Genomic DNA, 19839 nt, shown 5'->3' on the forward strand with positions numbered 1-19839 from the left:
ACTTTTGGACCCCACTGTATTTGCACTGCACATTTGCATCCTACACCCCAACATGCATCAGCCTTAGTCTTGCATTCAGAGAATGAATTTCACACTCTTTTAATAAGAACCTAGCTGTCTCAAATTAGTGATGCTTTCTTAGATTTCTGTTATGTAACTACAACCCTATTCTTAGACAGCTGTTACCTTATGTAGCCTAGTGTCCTCCTCATCTGTTCCTGACAGACTACAAAGTAACTGAGCTGTGATTTGCGTACTTGCACTTTACCAGTCAACAAACATGAAAAGAGGACTCTCTAGCACCGAACTGCCAAGGCCCACAGAAGACAAGTGTAGTGATTAAGTCATTAGTTGGGTGAGCGGAGACACATGTCAGCAGGCCCACTTTAGATGGATTTCTTTGAGGAGAATATAATTTTGGGTTGATTGTAAAATCAATCTGGACAGAGGCACAAAGACAGATTTGCATGCACACAGCAACATGCACACGTGCACATACATAAAAAATTCCAAGGAACTCATCCATGCAAACACAAAAATACAGTTTACACACATAAGTTACGTCCACTTGTGTATGTGCACGCACATATACATACACACATATACATATAGGCACAAATAGATGTGCCCAGTGTACTGTGGCCATATTAGTAATGGTACTGTGTTTGTTCCATAGGGAATGTGCCCTACAGCTACAGCATCTGAGTGCCTCCATCTTCATATGTAATTTCTATACATACACCAGACACAAACACACACACACATCATATACAGCGCTGTAGGTGATTTCCTTGTGAAGGATAATACCAAGGCTCACACAACAGTAAGACACACGAATGTGCTTACATGGCAAAACACACGCTAATATCTATACCATTCCAGAGATCACACCCATGACATCATCTCGCTACTCATTGAAAGTCATGAAAAGAGGTACAGAAGCGACACACAACACACTCTCACTCTTTGTGCTTTATAACGTGTTGATGCTGGGCTCTGCTAGCCCCCTGCTGAAAATGGACCCAGGCTCAAAAGGGAGTGCAGGGGTCAGTGGCAACAACAGTTGGCGGTGCAAGGTTTCCCCGCCAGGCTTCATTATCAGAGCTGGAGTCTGTAAGAGCCAAATGTTGTTGGGAAATTCGCTTGTGTAAAGGGACAACTTGAGACTTCTCTCGGTTTAAGGTCGATCATAATTATAAAGAGAGTTCCGATGCATTTCGGTCTTGCTTTACTGTAATGTGCCAGGATATATTTTGAGGACAGATTCTATGATGCACAGGTTTAAGTATGCAGTGTGCGTGTCATAGCACCAACACTATTTAAGCTGTGAAACACGTCTTGCTTTCAGAGCTGTGACGGTTTCTAATGTGCTGTCTTGCCAGACAAGACATTAACAACAACAACAGCAACAAATTTGTATGCGTGGCCAAAAGCACACGAGAGTAAAGAGCCTTTAATCTGACATTTGGCACCTTTTCTGTCATTCACCCACTTAACTTTTATAATCACGTCTTTTGTCCATGTTTTTTATGCCCACACCTCAATGGCTGCTTTTTGTATGACTTCCTTTTTTGATAACTCTCTTTGTCCATTGTTTCTATCAGTACTGGACAGACATTTACCTTTCATGGAACCCAGAGAACTACCCTGGGGTTCAGAACCTTCGCTTCCCTTCTAATCTGATATGGGTCCCAGATATCCTCCTCTACAACAGGTAGGTTATAGTCACACCCTTCTCTTCTGCTCTTTACTTTCATCACATCTCCTTGCTGAATGACATAATCAAACACTTTGAAACATACTATATATCAACCCAATCTTTGGATCCCTTCCTGTAAAGGTTTATAATTTTTAGACCGTAGTAGAATTTCACTACTTTGTACTGACAGAACCATTTTTTATTTCACCTTTTTGCATTTAAAATCACCCACAAAGGGTAGTTTTACTCTCATGAATTAGAATGGTATTTGCTGGTAGCCTCTGGCCACTGGCATTATCAGCACAGTGGTTAATCTGTCTACTCTTGCCATTTCATTCCATTTTGCAAGGTTTACTGGTCTATTTTGTTCTCCTCTCTCCATTTTTTCTTCTTCTATTAACACCAATTTGTTTTCTATTATAAGTATTCAGATACTCTGGATTGCCTGGACTCTGTTTACCCAATAACACAGGGGACAGACACATTCCCCAGAGGAAATTTCACTCATGGATACAGCCTTGCTTAATGAGATGATTGAGCTGATTCCCTCTGGGAGGACATAAACCGTAACTCCCAAGGGGCTTTGCATCTGTTGCCTGTAATGGGCAGTGGTGTAGGAACTGGCCTACTGAAAACACTGCACTGACTGGTTGGAAATGTCTACACAAGGCTATTGTAAAATTCTAATAATGCATCCAGCCTGAGAAGAATAGGCAGAATTTATATTAAATCTATATTAATTTTCTGTGATGTACCTTTATTTATATGCAATATTTTAGTTCTTTATGTTAGTCGTCTGTTTTAGACATCACCATATAATAGCATCATGTTTATAGAGCACAGGCCTGTACAACGAAGCAGGATTTGTGGTTAGCGAGTTAATTTCAGTTTTAACCCTGGGTTTTCACGAAGGTTTACTTCTTACCAGGGTACTTCGCCATGAACACCTAGTGTCGATTATGTGTTCAACTTCTTCGTGTTTGTCTTATTTTTTAATTTACTCTTCATTTGGAAAATATCCCGCTCTGCTGCCAGTAGACCTGTCCATGTTTGTGTGTGGTCATACGCTGCAAACACCGCCAATTTGATGTGAACCGGCTCGGTTCACATAACGGAAACACCTGGTTTGACTCACCGAGCTGATAACCACCGTCGTGTGAATGCTTATCATGATTGCAGTTGTTAGGCTTAGCGAAACCAGATGAAGAAAAGATATCCTGGGTATGGTGAATATGCTTCCTAGTACAGGCCCCATGTTAACTCTCATATTGAGCTCTCGGTGGGAAGGTTCATTTGGCTGGGTTCATTTCTTTTCATACTTTTGTCAAAGAATTGGACTTTTATAGTAAAAAAGAAAAATAATCTGTCCCTTGAACAGCTCATTGTTTTCTTTGATTCAGAGGTCATTCTAACAAAACCTCTTTCTATTCAAACTACTCAGACATTTTGGCATTCTATTGTTTGGATGGAGATGAGGCCCCTTTGCCTGTTCTGCAGCTGCTTGGCTAGATTACAGAGATACAAAGAAATTAGGTTGTTAGGTGTTTCTGAGATTGATATTCACAATGTGGTCTGGACTGTCTGAGTTTTAAAAACATTTCAAGGACTTCCAAAGTCTGCCAGTGAATGACTTGATCATTTTCCAGGGTCTTTTGTGTTTCAACCTTTTCTGTGGCACCAATTTTGTCCTCAAACACAAGCTGCTTTCAGATATTTATTGCATTTATAGACAGCTGCCCACATGGTAAACAAATAACTTCCAGAACATTTTCCCTCTGCAAAACAGCTGTGACATACTGAAGGAACAACTGCAAAACCCAATATGCCTCTGTGTGGTGCATCCAGTGGAATCACATGAATTTGTCTGGCACAAAAAGCAATGCAGGTCATAGCTGAAAAACTATATGAGGACTGTCATTATGGAACACAGTGTCCAAGAGGACAATAGAAGGGAAAGACTGGCATAAAACGAAAATCAAATAAATATACTTACCCGGCACAGAAATTTTGTGTTTTTTTATCATGAAGTTCTTTTGCCTCTGGAAGATTTCTTAATGTATTTTTGGACCTACAACACCAAGATAAATATACATTAGATAAAATGCAGTAAGGTGGAAAAATCAGATGCTGTACAGTCTCTTCATATTATTGCAATAGCAAGCATTCCTTACAGTTTCACACAGCAAACAAAGTGATGGAAGACAGTTCTTACTTGAATGAGGAACTCCCTTACTGAACATAAATCATATTAATGTGCACGGCAATTCCACTTGAGGAAATGCCAAAGTGGTGTGTGGTGCTCCTGTTTATGTGACTAAAACAGCATTTTTTTTATAGTGTTGCTAACTGTAAAAGGCATGGAGGGAGAGAGGTTGTGATTAGTGACCATTATGAAACTGTCAAGCCCCATCAGAGGGTATTTAACAGGGAAGTAAGATGTTTTTAATGCATAGTGCCTTCACAGGCCCCCTTAGAATAACACACACTTTCTTCCCTAAACACACACACACCCAAAGAATCACACTTGTAGTGAGGGAAAGACAACACGATACGAGGCAGAGTTGAAGTTGATTGATAGCGCTAGCTTCTCAGCTCTACCTTCAAGGGGATTGATGATTTCCAGCTTGACTTGAGTTGTGTGTGTGTGTGTGAGAGTAAATAGAGAGAGAAAGGGAGAGAAAAGGGAAAGGTTTGGCTATCTAACAGGGATCATACAGAACGTTAAGCAGCTCGTGGTGGGGATCGGCGATCACTAACGATAACGACAATATAGTCCTGACACAGACCCAGATTGAAACTGACAGTCCTTATGCATGCAATATAAATCATGAGGAAAAATCATTCATTTCTATTTTTATGAAGCAAGAAAGCACACAAGAGACTTAAAATGTTAGATAAGAAGAATTGTACTTATTTCCATCGGGAAAATTAGGTCATTGCAGTATCAAGATTTCAGCAGGGACAAATACGAAAGTATGAGAGATACAAAAATTGTATACAAAGTAAAAAAATTTTACTGTAAAGAACATCTTAAATAATGAAGAATAAAGCAGAATTAAGTCTGTGTAATTTGAGCTTTTATATATGCAGAAAGCAATGAACTTTGAGATAGGTAACAACATTGATAACAGCGGTAAATTTACAAGGTGGTAATAGCTTAGTACACCATTTGGCAAATTTTTAAGTCATCTGGTACTTTCAGCTACATACCAGAAACACTGAGACATGTTCACAGTATTTTGATTTTCCCAGAAGGAAGACCAAGAAAACCCTTCAAAGATTGCTTTCAGTTGTGTTTCATTATGTTGTGTTGTCTGACCACATCGGAAATCAAAAGTATTTTTAGGTGTTCCGAAGGACAACACTATCATCACAGAGAGGGGGGAAATCTTTTACATTTTGGGTTAACGGTGCACACTGAACACTATTATGGTATTCATAGTGTTGTAGTCACTTGAAAAAAGTAATGGAAATAGTTATGTCATGAATTAGAAATGAGAGCTTGAGAGAGAAATCGGTTCGTCTCTCACCTCCACTCAGCTCTCCAATCACTACATGAAGTGGGTGTGAAAGTCGCATTATCGATTTTGAAAAATTACAGAAACTGTCAGACACAGCATGTGCCCTTCATCCTGTTTGTAAGTTTCATTGCATCTTGCCTTTCCCTAAAATGGCAGGTGTTTTGTCTTACCTTGGATCGTGGCCAGTCGCAGCAGCTATGAACATTTTTGTCATATAAACTTGTTTGTTTCATGCTTACTCCAGTCTAAAGAGCAGCCTTTGGATCAGACAACCTTGCCTGAGGTCCCCTCCTTGAGCCAAGGCTGGTAGGGGAGCTTGTGGCTGTTTGATGTGAGCCCACCTCCTGTAAGGTTGAGTTTAGGGTTTTGGGCCCTGTCAATCAAGAGACCGGTGAAGGTGGGGGCCCTGGTGTGCTGACCTCTGAGTGTGAAAACTGGTTCTGGGGACATGGAATCTCAGCTCTCTGTTGGAGAAGAAGCTACAGGGAGCGCAGGAGGTAGGAAGGTATGAAAGGTCACATGCCTCTTACTACTGTACGTTGGAGCTTTCTCTGCAGAACAAGAGGGTCGACTCTGTGTGACTGCATGTTTTGTGGAAAAAGGCTCTGTTGTTTATGCCTATGCAGCAAATAGCAGTTCAAAGAATCTTCTCAGCGTCTCTGGTAGGGTCCATGAGAGGACACTGCCTGGGGACTTCATAACAGACATATTGTTTGATGATACTGTGGTTTGTACAACAGCACCTTAGGACAAAGATCAATGATTGACTTTGATGTTGTTTAATTTGCAGAGAATGTGCAGTTATGCATTTTCAAGTATTCACTATAACAGATGTAGGATGGTCTGTTTCTTCAGTCCACAGCAGGATAGTCTCTACACATTAGCCAATTCTGGCTAAGTTGGTGGAGGATCTTAAAGATAGACAGCTGTATCTGTTCTTTATGTGCCCATGTCAGCACAGCAACAAACCTAAACACTTTTCAGATGAATCATAAAGGAACCATTTGTCCCGTCTCAGACATGATTTTGAATATTTCACCATTCAAAGACACTTGGGAGGATTGCACACCAAGGGACTGACTTTTCTGCTTTCATTGTGTTTCTTATGTAAATAATGTAAAGCGGTACAGTTTATATGTATTCTGTCAGGGCTTTAAATGAAAGGAAATGCTTTCTGGTTATTTGCATAAAATTTTATTATTCAGGGCTTTGTGGATTTCTTGAGGAGTACACTTAAAGAAATATGTTCATATCAATCACTCAGTGGTTTTAGCAAGTTAGTCACTTTTACCTCTGATCATTTCTTGTTCTTTGTTTTTACTGCTGTGATATCATCCTTTTTACAACATTTATTGCTGTGCAAGAAAATGTCATGTCATTTGCTTTCAATTTTTTTGTTTTGTTTTGTTTTTCATTTAATGGCGACATCTAAAAAATGTTTAATTCTTGGAGAATCCCATTACGGGCAAAATGACTCCATTTGGATTCAATGCCTTTATCATGCCTTTACCTTTTCCACATGGCATATGACCCTTTTGAAACATGTTCTACTTACTTAGTGATCTAATTAAGATGTGGTTATGCATCAAGGAATTTCCTGTGATGCTCATGTGTACTTACACATGAGCCATGGTATAAATCTTCCCATGCTATAAGGTTCACCATCCCCTTTTGAAAAATTAGTTACTTATCCAGGCATTGGCTGACCCTTAATTTAAAAGAATCACTCCGACATTAAATGTATCCTGCAGTTGTGTTTTTATAGATGCTTATATAATGAGAAATTAAACTAATTTCCAATGCCAATGCCACCCAAATAATGTATATGTTAGGTAGATGTATTCCAAATAACATTACAAGACTAAATTCTAATTTCGCTAATTAATTCCCAACAATGCACAAGAAGATTGCAGTTGTTCCAAAGTATTCTAACGGCCTCTGTTTTTCCGGTGAAAGGAGTGATTAGGTTCAGATTATTGATATAGCAGCTATGAGTCTACATTGGGTAAAGTCCGGTTATATGCCTCCTGCGCTCAGTCCCAGTGCACTTTGCTAAAATGTATATTCTACCTGTCCAACAAAAATCCTTCCTCCCTCTGCTTCCAGTCTCATACTGTAAATGGTAGAAATGTACTATTGGAAAATAACTGATGATGGAGCGAGTCCGGCTATTGTCTGGCACCGGATGAGCACTCATTTATTGTACAAATTGCGGTGCATTCGACTACAGTGTATCTCATTCAGTGTTTTTTATGGGGGTCACAGCATACTAACATGTATGAATAAATATCATAATAGTTATGAATCAATGGATAAATACTACTGTATGTTGCCTTTTATCGCTTCATTAAGTCTGTCAAAGAGGTTATATTTTCAGTCCTGTACGTTTTTTTCAATTCATTTTGTCCATTCATCTGCTTGTCTGTCTGTTCCATTATTCAGCCTAACAGGAGTCAGAGTCTTCGAGGCCGTACTTACGCACAGTGCTATTTTAAGCTAAATGCTGATGTCAGCTTTCTGACATGCTCACAGTGACAATGCTAACATACTGTTGTTTAGCACGTAAAACATTTACCATGTTCACCATCTTAGTTTGGTGTGTAAGCATGCTAACACTTGCTAAAGAGCACTAAACACAAAGTACAGCTGAGGCTGAAGGGAATGTCATCAGTTTTTCTGGTATTTTGTCATTAATCAAAGTACTGGACAAATCGAAATTCTGACTTGATGATGAAAGTTTTAGGGACCAAAAAAGGATTACAAGTCATCCTGTGGGACTGATCAATATATGAAGCAATTCATCCAATAGTTGTTGAGATATTTCAGTTTGAAATGACAGACCAACATTGCCATCCCTACGGCCACACTGCTAGCTTAGCTAAAAAGCAGTTAACAGGTTTCAATTAAACTTTATGGGAGTTAGTTTATGCAAAAAATTATCTTTTTTCCTGGATTTCTTGATTCACTGACCAGGGTTTTTCACCTAAACAGATTTTGTGTCATTAATTTCTGCCATCAAATATACACCATATACTGTATAGATATGTATTATCATTATGTTCTTTTTGTTAATGATTTCGTTGCTATATTCTTGTAGGTAGGGCTAATTTCACATAAACTGCTATAACTCTTAAACAAATTGAGCTATTGCAACAAAATTAGGTGAAAGATGTGCATATCAGGTTTGAGGTAGAGCTACAGCAACATGATAAAAATTAGTGCCTGTTATTTATTGGCCATGAGTCCAACAAAATTGATTTTGTTCCAATTGTTTTCTTGTACAAACCCCTAAAAAAACACGCATATTATCAAAAAAACACGTCGAGGACTGTGTGATCTCAGTGAAAGGGATCTGCACTCGGAGTGTTTTTTTTGTTAATGAGATAATTGAATGCACTTTTTTTGGGTCTTTTAAAAATTTGTCTCCCAGAAAACTCTCGTTAAAGGTATACAGTTAACCAGGACGAGGTTTTAAATATTTCTATGCTTCTTTACTGTAATGAATGCAGAAAGACACTTTATATCTAGAGTCCTCAACATTTGTAATTACAGTTATAAGAACGTCTGTTCTCAGATATGTAAAGCCCTTTGGTGTTACTCTCTAAAAGAAAAATTCAAATGTAGCAATTTTCCGGGGATGATTTTTGTTCTTGTGATAAATGTGTAATTTTCTGATTAGGATGTCTGTGCTTTGGTTTCGGGGTGTACATAATGCCCCTCTGTTTGAAGGACATATCGTTGGCAGACAACAATGTTTGTTCAAGGTGATCAGCAAAATTAAACAGTGACTGGATCTATGCTAATCCCCCGCTTATCTCTACCTCTGTCTGTCACCTTCAGTATCACCTGCCGTTTATTTTCTGTGTTTCTCTTTGTACCTGTTTTGTACCTTTGCACTTTCAACTTTATGACCTCTGGCTTTTCACGTATCTTTCTGGCTTTTTCTCTATGAGTCTATCTTATTTTCTTGGACTTGTTCTTTAAAGGCTCCATTACTGTTTTAATGTTACAGTATATCCAAACACTATTCTCTCCCTGCAGTGCTGATGAGAGGTTTGACGCTACGTTCCATACTAATGTGCTGGTCAATGCTTCAGGATCCTGCCAGTACATCCCACCAGGTGACATATTTGAGATATTTGAGTCTTCTCTTTCACTGTGTTACATATCCCATTTATCCTGTGTCACTGTTGTTAACACCGTGACATTATCTGAATTACCATCATTTGTGGTTGTCATGACCATATCCTCACCAACATCAGCATCTCTCATCATCACCACTGTTACAATTGTCATCCTCTTCTGAAATATCATTCGCACTGTCATCACCATTATCATTATCATTGCCGTCAACATCCCCCTCATTCTCACCTAACTCAATGTGTGTAACTTCCACTTTTCCCAGTACGCATGATGATCTTCAGATAAAAGATGTATTGGAACTGGAATCAATTTTGAGGAAAAGTCAAAGGTTTAGGGATGTCTAGATTACATGTAACTCCTGTTTCAACAGTGTTCCAACTACATTTCTACTTTTGTGGGGAAATGTGAACATTAATGGCTTTATTTTTCAGTTCATTTAATCAGTTCTAAGTTAACACGGTTACATTTTTCATTCCTGAAAACTCATTTTAAATAGTAATAGTATTTTTGTATTTAATTTGTCAGCAAATTAGGCTGTAGTGTTCCTTGACCAACAGAATTTAGACTTATGTAAGGATTTTACAGTAATTTGATGTATTCCTTTGTGATGCATCAGAAATGTTGCTGTTGATGTTGTTGATGCTGGCAGGTTTTCCTCCAGTTAACCTGACTGAGGCTTGAAAGAGTGAAATGACTCAGGGAAATCTTGAAAAGACACAATATCACTATGCTTTTGTATAATATTCTAGTGTCAGAAGGGACATTTTAAGGGTGTTTAAATTAGGAAATTTGAAATGCAGAAGTCAATTATAAATAAGACAAATTAGGCAAAGTAACCAGTCACAACACATCAAACTTTCCCCAACACGTCTCTCCAGGCATTTTGAAGAGTACCTGCTACATCGATGTCCGGTGGTTCCCATTCGATGTACAGAAGTGTGACCTGAAGTTTGGCTCCTGGACTCACAACGGCTGGTTGCTGGACCTCCAGATGATGGACGTAGACATCTCCACCTACATACCCAATGGGGAATGGGACCTTGTAGGTAAGAAGAATAACCGACAAGCAACCTAAGACACATTCAGATGCATAACAACAGTAAATAAAAAAAATAAAAAAAAAAGGAAATCAGAGACATTACCCTCCTGCAGCTTCTGTTTGGTTAGAGTCAGCAAACATAATGATTTGCTTTTCTAAAATTGCTTTTCTAAAATTTGTGGGTTTCAGTGAAAAGCGGTTTAAGCTGAAGTGGTTTAAGTTCATTTAGAACAAATTAACCATTACCTGCTGAGTGAAAGGGGCTTTAAAGGGACTGTTCATTGCAGCAAACTAAGTACAAAAACAAATGTGGAAGAATCTGCATGGTGACATTACTAGGATTAGGTGTAGAGGTGCAGAGATGGACTAATAATACATATGAAATTATGTGGGCAATGCCTGTGAATCCAACTAAATTTTGAAAGACTGACAGGGAGTCTGACATAGAGACTCCTCCATGTTTTTCCAGGGAGTTAAGACATGCAGTCAGTGTCACCCAGATCTGACAGCAGGTGTTTCAGTAATGTCAACTTCCTTGTAAGATGCCATCCTCACTGAGATTTCCCTGTCTATCAGTCTTGGTTAAAGACTACCACAGATAGCCTGGAGAATATTACTGCAGTTTAGTGCAGTTGTATCCACACAGTTTCTTCCTGCTGATGAATTCTTGGACTCTTATACCATTTCTTTGATCATATATATTTATTTTACAAAGAAAATTAAAACCTGCTTCTGATTCCCACAAGGTCAGGCTAATTTTAAATACAAGACCAACATGTAGGCAATTGCACCTCAAAAAAACACATGACGTTCAGTAATTGTTACCTGATAAGACGTTGGCAACTGTCTGGGAGACAAGCGTCACATTTTGTTTGAATATAAGATATAAGCACCATGAGAAATAGGAAGAAAGTTCTTGCCAAAGTACTATTTAATGCGTCCCTCTATGTTTCAATTCATTTTGTTATTTTGGTCAGATAGGCCAAAACTTACATGTAAGTTAGGTGCCTTCTTAAAGAATGTTCTACCTTTGTTGAAGTTATTTTATGTTGTACTTCATTCCTGATTCGATATCTTTTTGTCATTGCTGTACTGTATATTTTCTTTGTACTCCAAACCATAAACCGTAATCTTGAGTCAATAAAATCTGGGAAATCAGAAAATTATGGGACTAATTTGAGTGACTCTTAATGTTTAGAGGAATGTTTTTTTGACTGAAAACAACTTCTGGAGCAGCTCAGTTTATTATTCTTTGCGTTACCTTGTTTCGTTCTTGGTCCTAGCTTCTCAAACTCTGTCTGCACTACGTCTCATTTTGTCTGTCTCTTCCCAAGTAACAAAGAAAGACAGACTGACCAGTTCAAGATAAGATATTAAATATACTGATTCTTTCTCTCTGTTCCTTTGTTTTGTCTTCTCATCCAATTTCTTTCTTTTTTACCATTGTTTGTCTCCGTGAGCAAATGAAGAACTCTCATCATCTCTAATGTAATTTTGTGTGTTAATCAGAGGCCAACAGAAGAATTCATATTCACACACACACACACACACACACACACACACACACACACACACACACACACACACACACACACACACACACACACACACAAACACCCTTACACACAAAGTGAGGGGACCCAGCTGGCTGGGGGAATGGAGGGGGGAGCCATGAGTGTGTGTGGTGACAGCTGGCCCAGGGATGGTTCACTTAATTCAGGCACAGACAGACGGCACGCTGGCCAAGAACACACACTGTCCTGGTGCCTCAGAACATACCCATGCCAGTGTATACACAAACCCACACGCACACGCTCTGCAATCCATCAGATTAATAGACGGCTAACAAAGGTTATTTCTCTTCAGCGTTCAGGTGCCACAGTTTAAATGAAATGAAATTGAATCCGTGCAATTCATTTCAATTTAATTTCTTTAGGAATGAACACTGTCTTCACACACACAAACATACACACACCCTCTCTGGGGTAAAATCAAGTTTGTTTTTGTGACATCTCATCCCAAAATGGTTTGCATATTTGGAATATGTTGCTGATTACGTACCAAGGCTTCATTCAGTATCACTAAACACTCAAGAGTAGGAATGGCTGATAAAGCCGTACAATGTTGCTCGACCCGTAATCGAATTAATGGCACTTCAGGTTAAATATTTACTCATGACTGTTTGTTGACTGTGAGCCACAAGCGATTCTCTATCCCTCTCTCCCACAGACACACACACACACACACACACACACACACACACACACACACACACACACACACACACACACACACACACACACAGAGCTCCCAGCTTGTTGGTTTTTTAATGAAAGTTAAAAGTTAACACTAAATGTAGTCCGCTTTGAAATGACCGTGTGTGTGTGTGTGTGTGTGTGTGTGTGTGTGAAACCTGTCAATGTCACACTTACTAATCATCCTGCTACATATTTGGTGGAAAGGATACAGTCGTTTGTATTTGACCAGACCAAGGTGATATTTTTTTTCTTTTGTTTTTTGTTATCTGGTGTATGAGGTAAACTAGTCACATAAATGTGAATATGCCAACAACACAGATAAAGCCACAATGATGAGCATCTGGATATTAATGAGTGGTTTGTGATTGGAGGCGCAGTGGGGTAATTTGATGTTGACACAAAATTTGAAGGTTGCAAAAGGTCAGATTTGAGTCGAGTAAGCCTGTACTGTAGCACAAAAGGTTCTTGTTGGAGCCAGTCACTAATGGGCTGTACAGTAAACATACGGTATGTTCATATGCGTATTCGTATGTTTGTAGGTGTGACTTGTCAGAGGTGCAGAGGTGTGGATTTACAGTAATGTAATTCCGTTTTTGGACACTTTGTGTCTCTGTTAATTGCTACAACTTTCTCTCCACTTTCTGCCGATGGCTATTTCTCACCACAGGGCGCCTAGTGGACTCCACTAAGCATGTTACGCAACAACTTCCGGCTAGTCGTCAACAAATTCCGAGAAGTCTGCTCTCCAACAGCAGTCTTCCATTTTGAAATAGCATTACATTTCAGTAGAAAACTTATTATTTATGACTCAAAGCACAAAGTTTAGGACCTGGGACTTGACTTGGGACCTTTGTCTGACAACAGACAGAGCTGCTTTATAGTGATTTTACATAAGCTAAAATGTGTTGTCATACACAAGGTGGAACAGTGTTGAGTAGATTACTGTTGTATATAAAAAAGATTACATCATGGCATCATTGTATTTTGTATGGTATTAATTTAGGCAAGAGTGCATTTGCTATTTTTCAGTGACAAGCTGCTTACCAAATGGTTACCATAAATTTATGGTAAAATTCTAATCGTCCCTAAAAAAACAACATCTACTATCTACTACTATTTGTGCTCAGTTAAAGCCTGGAATTTTACCTTCAGATACAGAAAATGTAGATTTAATGGCATATTTGTGCTATTTTGGAGAATGATATTAAATCTCTAACCTACTGTCCTGTAGATGATGAAACAACGTCTCTGCTTGTAGTAAAATGTGTAAGTATCTGGATTAAAGGCACACTGACAGTGGGACAGGGGAGCATTTATCATTTAATTTTCCCGCCGACTCACATGCTCATGAACATTTTAAAAATGACAACCAAACTTAAATCAGTTGCTACAGCTGTACATTAATGGCTTCTTTTACAATGTCTTTAAAAGCTATTTACCCACGCAGAACTGGAAACTGGACATTTATTTTATGACCGTGTTTCTGACCTCTAATTGACCTTTTCCCACCTCTTCATTTCTCCCCCAGGCGTTCCAGCGAAGCGTAATGAGCTGTACTACGACTGCTGTAAAGAACCCTACCCCGATGTGACGTTCACAGTCACCATGCGCCGCAGGACACTTTACTACGGCCTCAACCTGCTCATCCCCTGTGTGCTAATCTCTGGTCTGGCACTGCTGGTCTTCCTGCTCCCTGCTGACTCCGGAGAGAAGATCTCACTGGGTGCAAAGCATGACACACACACACACACACACACACACACACACGCACACATTCTCTCACACTAGCACAAAGGAAAAATGAGTCATGATTATAATCATACATGCAGACAAAAATGTATCTCTCTCTGCAGCGTTGGTGATCTCAGCCCACCAGGTCCTGATGCTGTTACTAACTCATTTATTTGTCATTGCTCTATGCTAATGCTGACATTTTGGCTGTGAATAAAATTTGTGCTGGATTCCATTCATTAGCAGATGGATACAAACTTCATTATAAACACAGCACAGATTATCACCTGGACCTGAAAATGCCAGCTTGTTTCAAAATGCCATTCAGTGAGACAGGGTCAGAGTAAATATATAACCTTGAGTATTCGCTCGAGGGAAGAAAAAAAGCGCGAATACTCTGTGTTCACCTATTCTGAGCGACCAGCTGCATTTATTTTGAGTACTCTCAAGTCCCCATTTAAGAGAAAACTAGACTGTGATGAAAGATTTTTTTTCCTTTGTGTTTCTACTCATCCCTCTGTCTACTGTCTTTTTTTCCAGGCATCACAGTGCTGCTGTCTCTAACCGTTTTCATGTTACTGGTAGCAGAGATCATGCCTGCCACTTCAGACTCGGTTCCTCTGATTGGTAAGATGCTTTTCTGCACTAATTATTGCTCATTTTAATGATTACCTGACCTTGAAAGGGATGAAAAAGAAAACAAAAAAATTAAAATGGATCACAAAATAATCAAAGGATATCCCCCAAACAGTTGTTTGTGACAGACATGTGACATTCACTCATAATTATGTGTAAAGGACATTAAAACTTGAAGGAATAGTTTGACATTTTGAGAAAAACATACTCTCTTGCCCAGGGTTGGATGAAAATATGTCTGTACGGTAAATATAAAGCTACAGCCAACAACCTGTTAGCTTAGCAGAGGGAAACAGTTAGCCTGTCTCCAAACCTCTAAAGCTAATTAACACGAGTTGTATTTTTTGCCCTTCTGTTTTTGTAAGGGTTAAACAAACAAGAGAAAGCATGTTTATTTGTGAGCTTTAGATTTTTTTTCTTTACCTTTGCATAGAGCCGGGCTACATGTTTCCCTCTGTTTCTAGTCTTCAAGCTAAGGTAAGCTAACAATCCCATAGCTCCAGCTTTATATTGTTTCGGACAAGCCCCCAGGACTTGTCTAGGATCAAGCCCCAAGGAATGGCACTGGGCTGTGAAGGGAATGTAGCATAGTGGCTACGTGGGGTATTGCAACATCTGCATTCAGCAACCAGGCTAATGTACACCGGACTAAAAAAGCATTTTCCCCACACTCAATCACTGGAAAAGGAGCAGCTGTAAAATGGTGAATACATTTTTCTCCGCATGACAAACCCCTTTCAAAATGTACAAAGTCTAGAGGAGCCGTATGATTAAATTATTTTTTATCCCATTCATGTGTACAGAGAGCTAACAGACAGTCAGCTGGCTCGGACATCAGAAGTCTCGCATTTGCATGCTCTAAACTGGCTTGGCTGGAGAAGGACTCTAGTCCACATGCCCTATGGGCCCAAAAATGCAGAACCATGGGGAACCCTGCGGATTGTCTCTCGATGTATGCGCCCACTGAGCAACTTTCGTAGGAATTAATGAGGTGTCATCTTTGAACGTGGTATCCACTTCTCCTTAATACATCCATGATTTAGACAGGAAGCAAAGTCAAATTTTGCCTTGCGTCATTTGCGCAAATTGGACTGCAGAGCCATTTGCACAGTCCATGCTAATTCGCCCCAAAAAAGCAAATGTACCATTAGCTCTAAGCCAGCTAGAAATCGACACACTTATTGATCTCGGAACTCACCAGAAACTCTAGTCCTGCCTGTAATTCCTCTCCAGTCTCTCTCCTTTTTCTTCATCTTTGTATGTTTATGAAGCAGATTCATAAAGACCTGGGTTTTTTTAACGTCCAAAATTTCCTCCATGTTCTGTTTGAGAGAGGTATTGATGTTTTCATCTAAATCTTGGCAACAAAAGTGAATAAGTGTATTCCCAAAATGTTGAACTAGTCCTTTAGGACCAAACTTAAACCAAATTGGTACATTGAAATGGGACGATGCAGACTGAGGAAGTGGTCCACTTTAAAACTCAAAATTTTAAAAATAATGTTATCCATCTTTTCTTTTTTTCATCTACCACCTGAATCTTACCTTCATCTGGGAGCTTTAGGCACATTTCAGACATGTTACAAAGTGTTACAGCATGGTTGATGGGTCAGTGTGGAGATATTTCCTCATTATAAATGTTAGTATTTTGTCAGAAAGACAGATAACAAAGGAAAGCTGAGGGATGCAAGGAATCATTTACCCAGCAGGGAGTTGGCCATGATGGTTAAGTGATTCCTCTGATGATCTCAAAAGCTGAATGACGTACTGCTGAGATATTTACACCTCATATTCACACTGCAGGGCAGTTTGTGGGGGAATATTCTCAGTCTTCACACAGACTGACCGATATGTTATGGCCGGGGGGGGCTGAACATGGACGGCTGCTGATGCAGGATGTGAAGATAATGCTCAGTGTAAGACACAAATAGAATTGCATTGTATAAGACCCTACTGACACAGACCAGAAGAGACAAGGCAGTTGGCCATGAGATGGGAGGAGAGGCTGCAGACAGAGATGCTGCTCGGCATCATTTGGCAGCTCAGTGATGTAAAACGAAGCCATTTGCAAACTTGCCTTTACTGGAATCGACGTATTAGCACATTGCAGATGGAGCAGAACTGATGGATTGAAGACAAAATAAAATGCTCCTCAGCATTCAAAGCATTTGCTCTGACAGGTTTTCACACAACTCTACCCTCTTTCACATGTAAATGTATATGGAATCATTTGTTTGGTCCATGCCGCTGACTTCACCGCTGGATCAAAATGAAAAAATTACTTTTTTTTTTTCTTAGAGGGGTATATTAGGGTGTGTGTGTGAATGGGGTAGTGTTCTTGCCTACATGCACATGATATGAATTTTCATCTCTCTGTGGCTTGCAGTGCCTTCAAGCCTGTGTACGTGTTGCGGTTGGTTTCTTAAATTTTGAAATAAAATGTTAGCCATCCTCCAACTAGCCCCTGTGGTGTTATGACCTTAGGTTTGTTGACAGGGATAAACTCCCCATTGACAAACCAACCGACGGACTGACCTGGCAACAGTCCTGGCAAAATATCATGCTCACTCTCGTGCTATCTTCTTGTATGTACATAAGCTTTTAATTTAAAATTGACTGGTAAATTTCAGGTATCAGGCTATGATTTCTCTTTCTTACACTGTGTTGATTGTTCTCTATCCCAAATGCAAATTGCTGTGTTATACTTATGTGTTCTTCTCCTCTTCAGCTCAGTACTTTGCTAGCACCATGATGATTGTGGGCTTGTCTGTGGTGGTAACAGTCCTTGTACTACAGTTCCACCACCATGACCCCCGCGGAGGGAAGATGCCTAAATGGGTGGGTTAACAATAATTTTATTTTACAATTAATTCTCACTACAAACTAAAAACAGAGAATAGTCTATTCAAATTACTGCACATCTTCTTACACATATTGGTGCAGTCAACCACTCATCGAGGTGTTACTAGGCCATGGCTCCTATTTGTTGGAGTAATAAAGTGACATATACAAAGGTTGACAAAGGCTGTGTGAACATAAAGTTCAACAAAAGAACCATTTATGAGCAAGCATGTGTTAACAACACTTTATTTAAACTGTTTGTAGGCAGCCATCAAAAGCAGAATCGTACGGCTATATTGTGGTAGCTGTGCAGTTGGATATATATATATATTTTTTTAAGCTTTTATTTTATTTTAAGGTTTACAAAGCTTTGATTAAATGTCGGTTTTCCAAAAAGGACGAATTAAAAACACAAAAGCACTTCATCATAAGCAAAATTATCCACTCAAACCATACAGTTATCAAGAAATAATGCAGTCCATGGAGGGAAAATCTCCACAGCTCTCACATTATTTTTCTATAAGCCTATGGCACATTGTGCATCACCCCCTACATAAACGTTGAAAAATGGCAGAAGTAAGATGGGCAAGTAAAATTTCAGTTTTTCTCTCTCTTTCTTCCTTTTGGCTCTGTTTTTCTTTTTCATTTTACCATTCATCTCTTCGTATGTAATCCAACACACTGTCTCCTCCCTTTCTCACCTCTTTCCGTCCCAACTCCCTGCTTACTCTCATTTCTTTAACCAGGTTCGAGTCATCCTCCTCAACTGGTGTGCTTGGTTCCTCCGCATGAAGAAGCCTGGAGAGGAAAGCAAGACAGTTGTGAGCTCCAGTAGCCCCCCAAACTACAAGTACTCCCACCCTTCTCCTCACCACACCAGCACCAGCAGCATTCAGATGAGCACCATAACAGGCCAGGCATCCACCCAGTCCAGCACGACCAACGGGAACATGAACCTGTACTTTGGCTACCACTCAATGGGCACAGACAACCCTGCTTTCCCACCAAGCACTGATTCAAGTGTGGTGGTGTGCGGCAGTGGCGGTGGAGGAGGCAGCCACCCGAACGGCTCATCCCCGCACGACATTCACTCAGAGCAGACGCGAACTTTGCTGCTGGAGCAGGTTCCGGAAATTTCCCAGATCCTGGAGGAAGTGCAGTACATTGCGAGGCGCTTCCGAGAGCAGGACGAGGGCGAGGCGATCTGCAGCGAGTGGAAGTTTGCAGCGGCGGTGGTGGATAGGTTATGCCTGGTGGCCTTCTCGCTCTTCTCCATCATCTGCACCTTCACCATTCTCATGTCAGCTCCCAATTTCATTGAGGCTGTGTCCAAAGACTTCACATAAGAGAGGCAAGGCTAACATTAAAAATCCAGACACAATTAGAACTGTGCAACAAGCCTCCCTGCTTCTGCTATGTGAAGAACCAAAACACAAAATCCAGATATTTTAAGTTTAGTTACAAGTCACAGTACTTCAGAACCAAACTTTTCCCTCTTTCCTCCCCTATTTGTCAGTAATATCTGGGTGTATGGGAGTGATGTGTTTTTTTCATTTCAAGCGGGCTCTCCATTTTAACACCTTATATAGAGTATGCCATGTAGGAGGTTGAAGCTACGTAGTAGTTAATTATGTAGAAACTCACACTAATGCACTTTTCATCTGTGTCCCTGCTGCACCAGATCATTTACCTCCCACCACTCGGGCTTCATGTCACTTCAGAAAATACCGTTCATGCTCTGTCCTTTCCAGCTCTCTCTTTTCTGCTACTTTTCCACTTCCTTTCCCCACTGTAGTGCTTCTCATCTTCTAGAAACATTTTAATGTCTTCAACAGTTACACACAGTGCAGTCAATAGCGTTCAATAAAGAGTTTTAGAAATCGTTTTTTTCAGGCCTGTATTCTAGTAATGCTAGTTTTTTGGATTTTGTAAATAAATTTACAACTTACTTTATGAATGTGGTGAGGTGGGA

General features: G+C 39.8%; 1 protein-coding gene across 1 annotated transcript in view; it reads left to right on the plus strand.

The window, feature by feature from the left end:
• The window catches only part of LOC120800819 (neuronal acetylcholine receptor subunit alpha-7-like), a 34071-nt gene extending 14858 nt beyond the window's left edge, over window positions 1-19213 (plus strand). The window contains exons 4-10 of the mRNA XM_040147189.1: window positions 1605-1714; window positions 9262-9341; window positions 10242-10409; window positions 14189-14383; window positions 14932-15018; window positions 17755-17864; window positions 18614-19213. Coding sequence (XP_040003123.1) covers window positions 1605-1714; window positions 9262-9341; window positions 10242-10409; window positions 14189-14383; window positions 14932-15018; window positions 17755-17864; window positions 18614-19213 — 1350 coding nt within the window. The remainder of the gene's footprint in view (window positions 1-1604; window positions 1715-9261; window positions 9342-10241; window positions 10410-14188; window positions 14384-14931; window positions 15019-17754; window positions 17865-18613) is intronic.
• The last annotated feature ends 626 nt before the right edge of the window (window positions 19214-19839 follow it).

Source organism: Xiphias gladius, chromosome 15 (assembly GCF_016859285.1).
Source record: "Xiphias gladius isolate SHS-SW01 ecotype Sanya breed wild chromosome 15, ASM1685928v1, whole genome shotgun sequence".
In the NCBI taxonomy this organism is placed as follows: Eukaryota; Metazoa; Chordata; class Actinopteri; order Istiophoriformes; family Xiphiidae; genus Xiphias; species Xiphias gladius.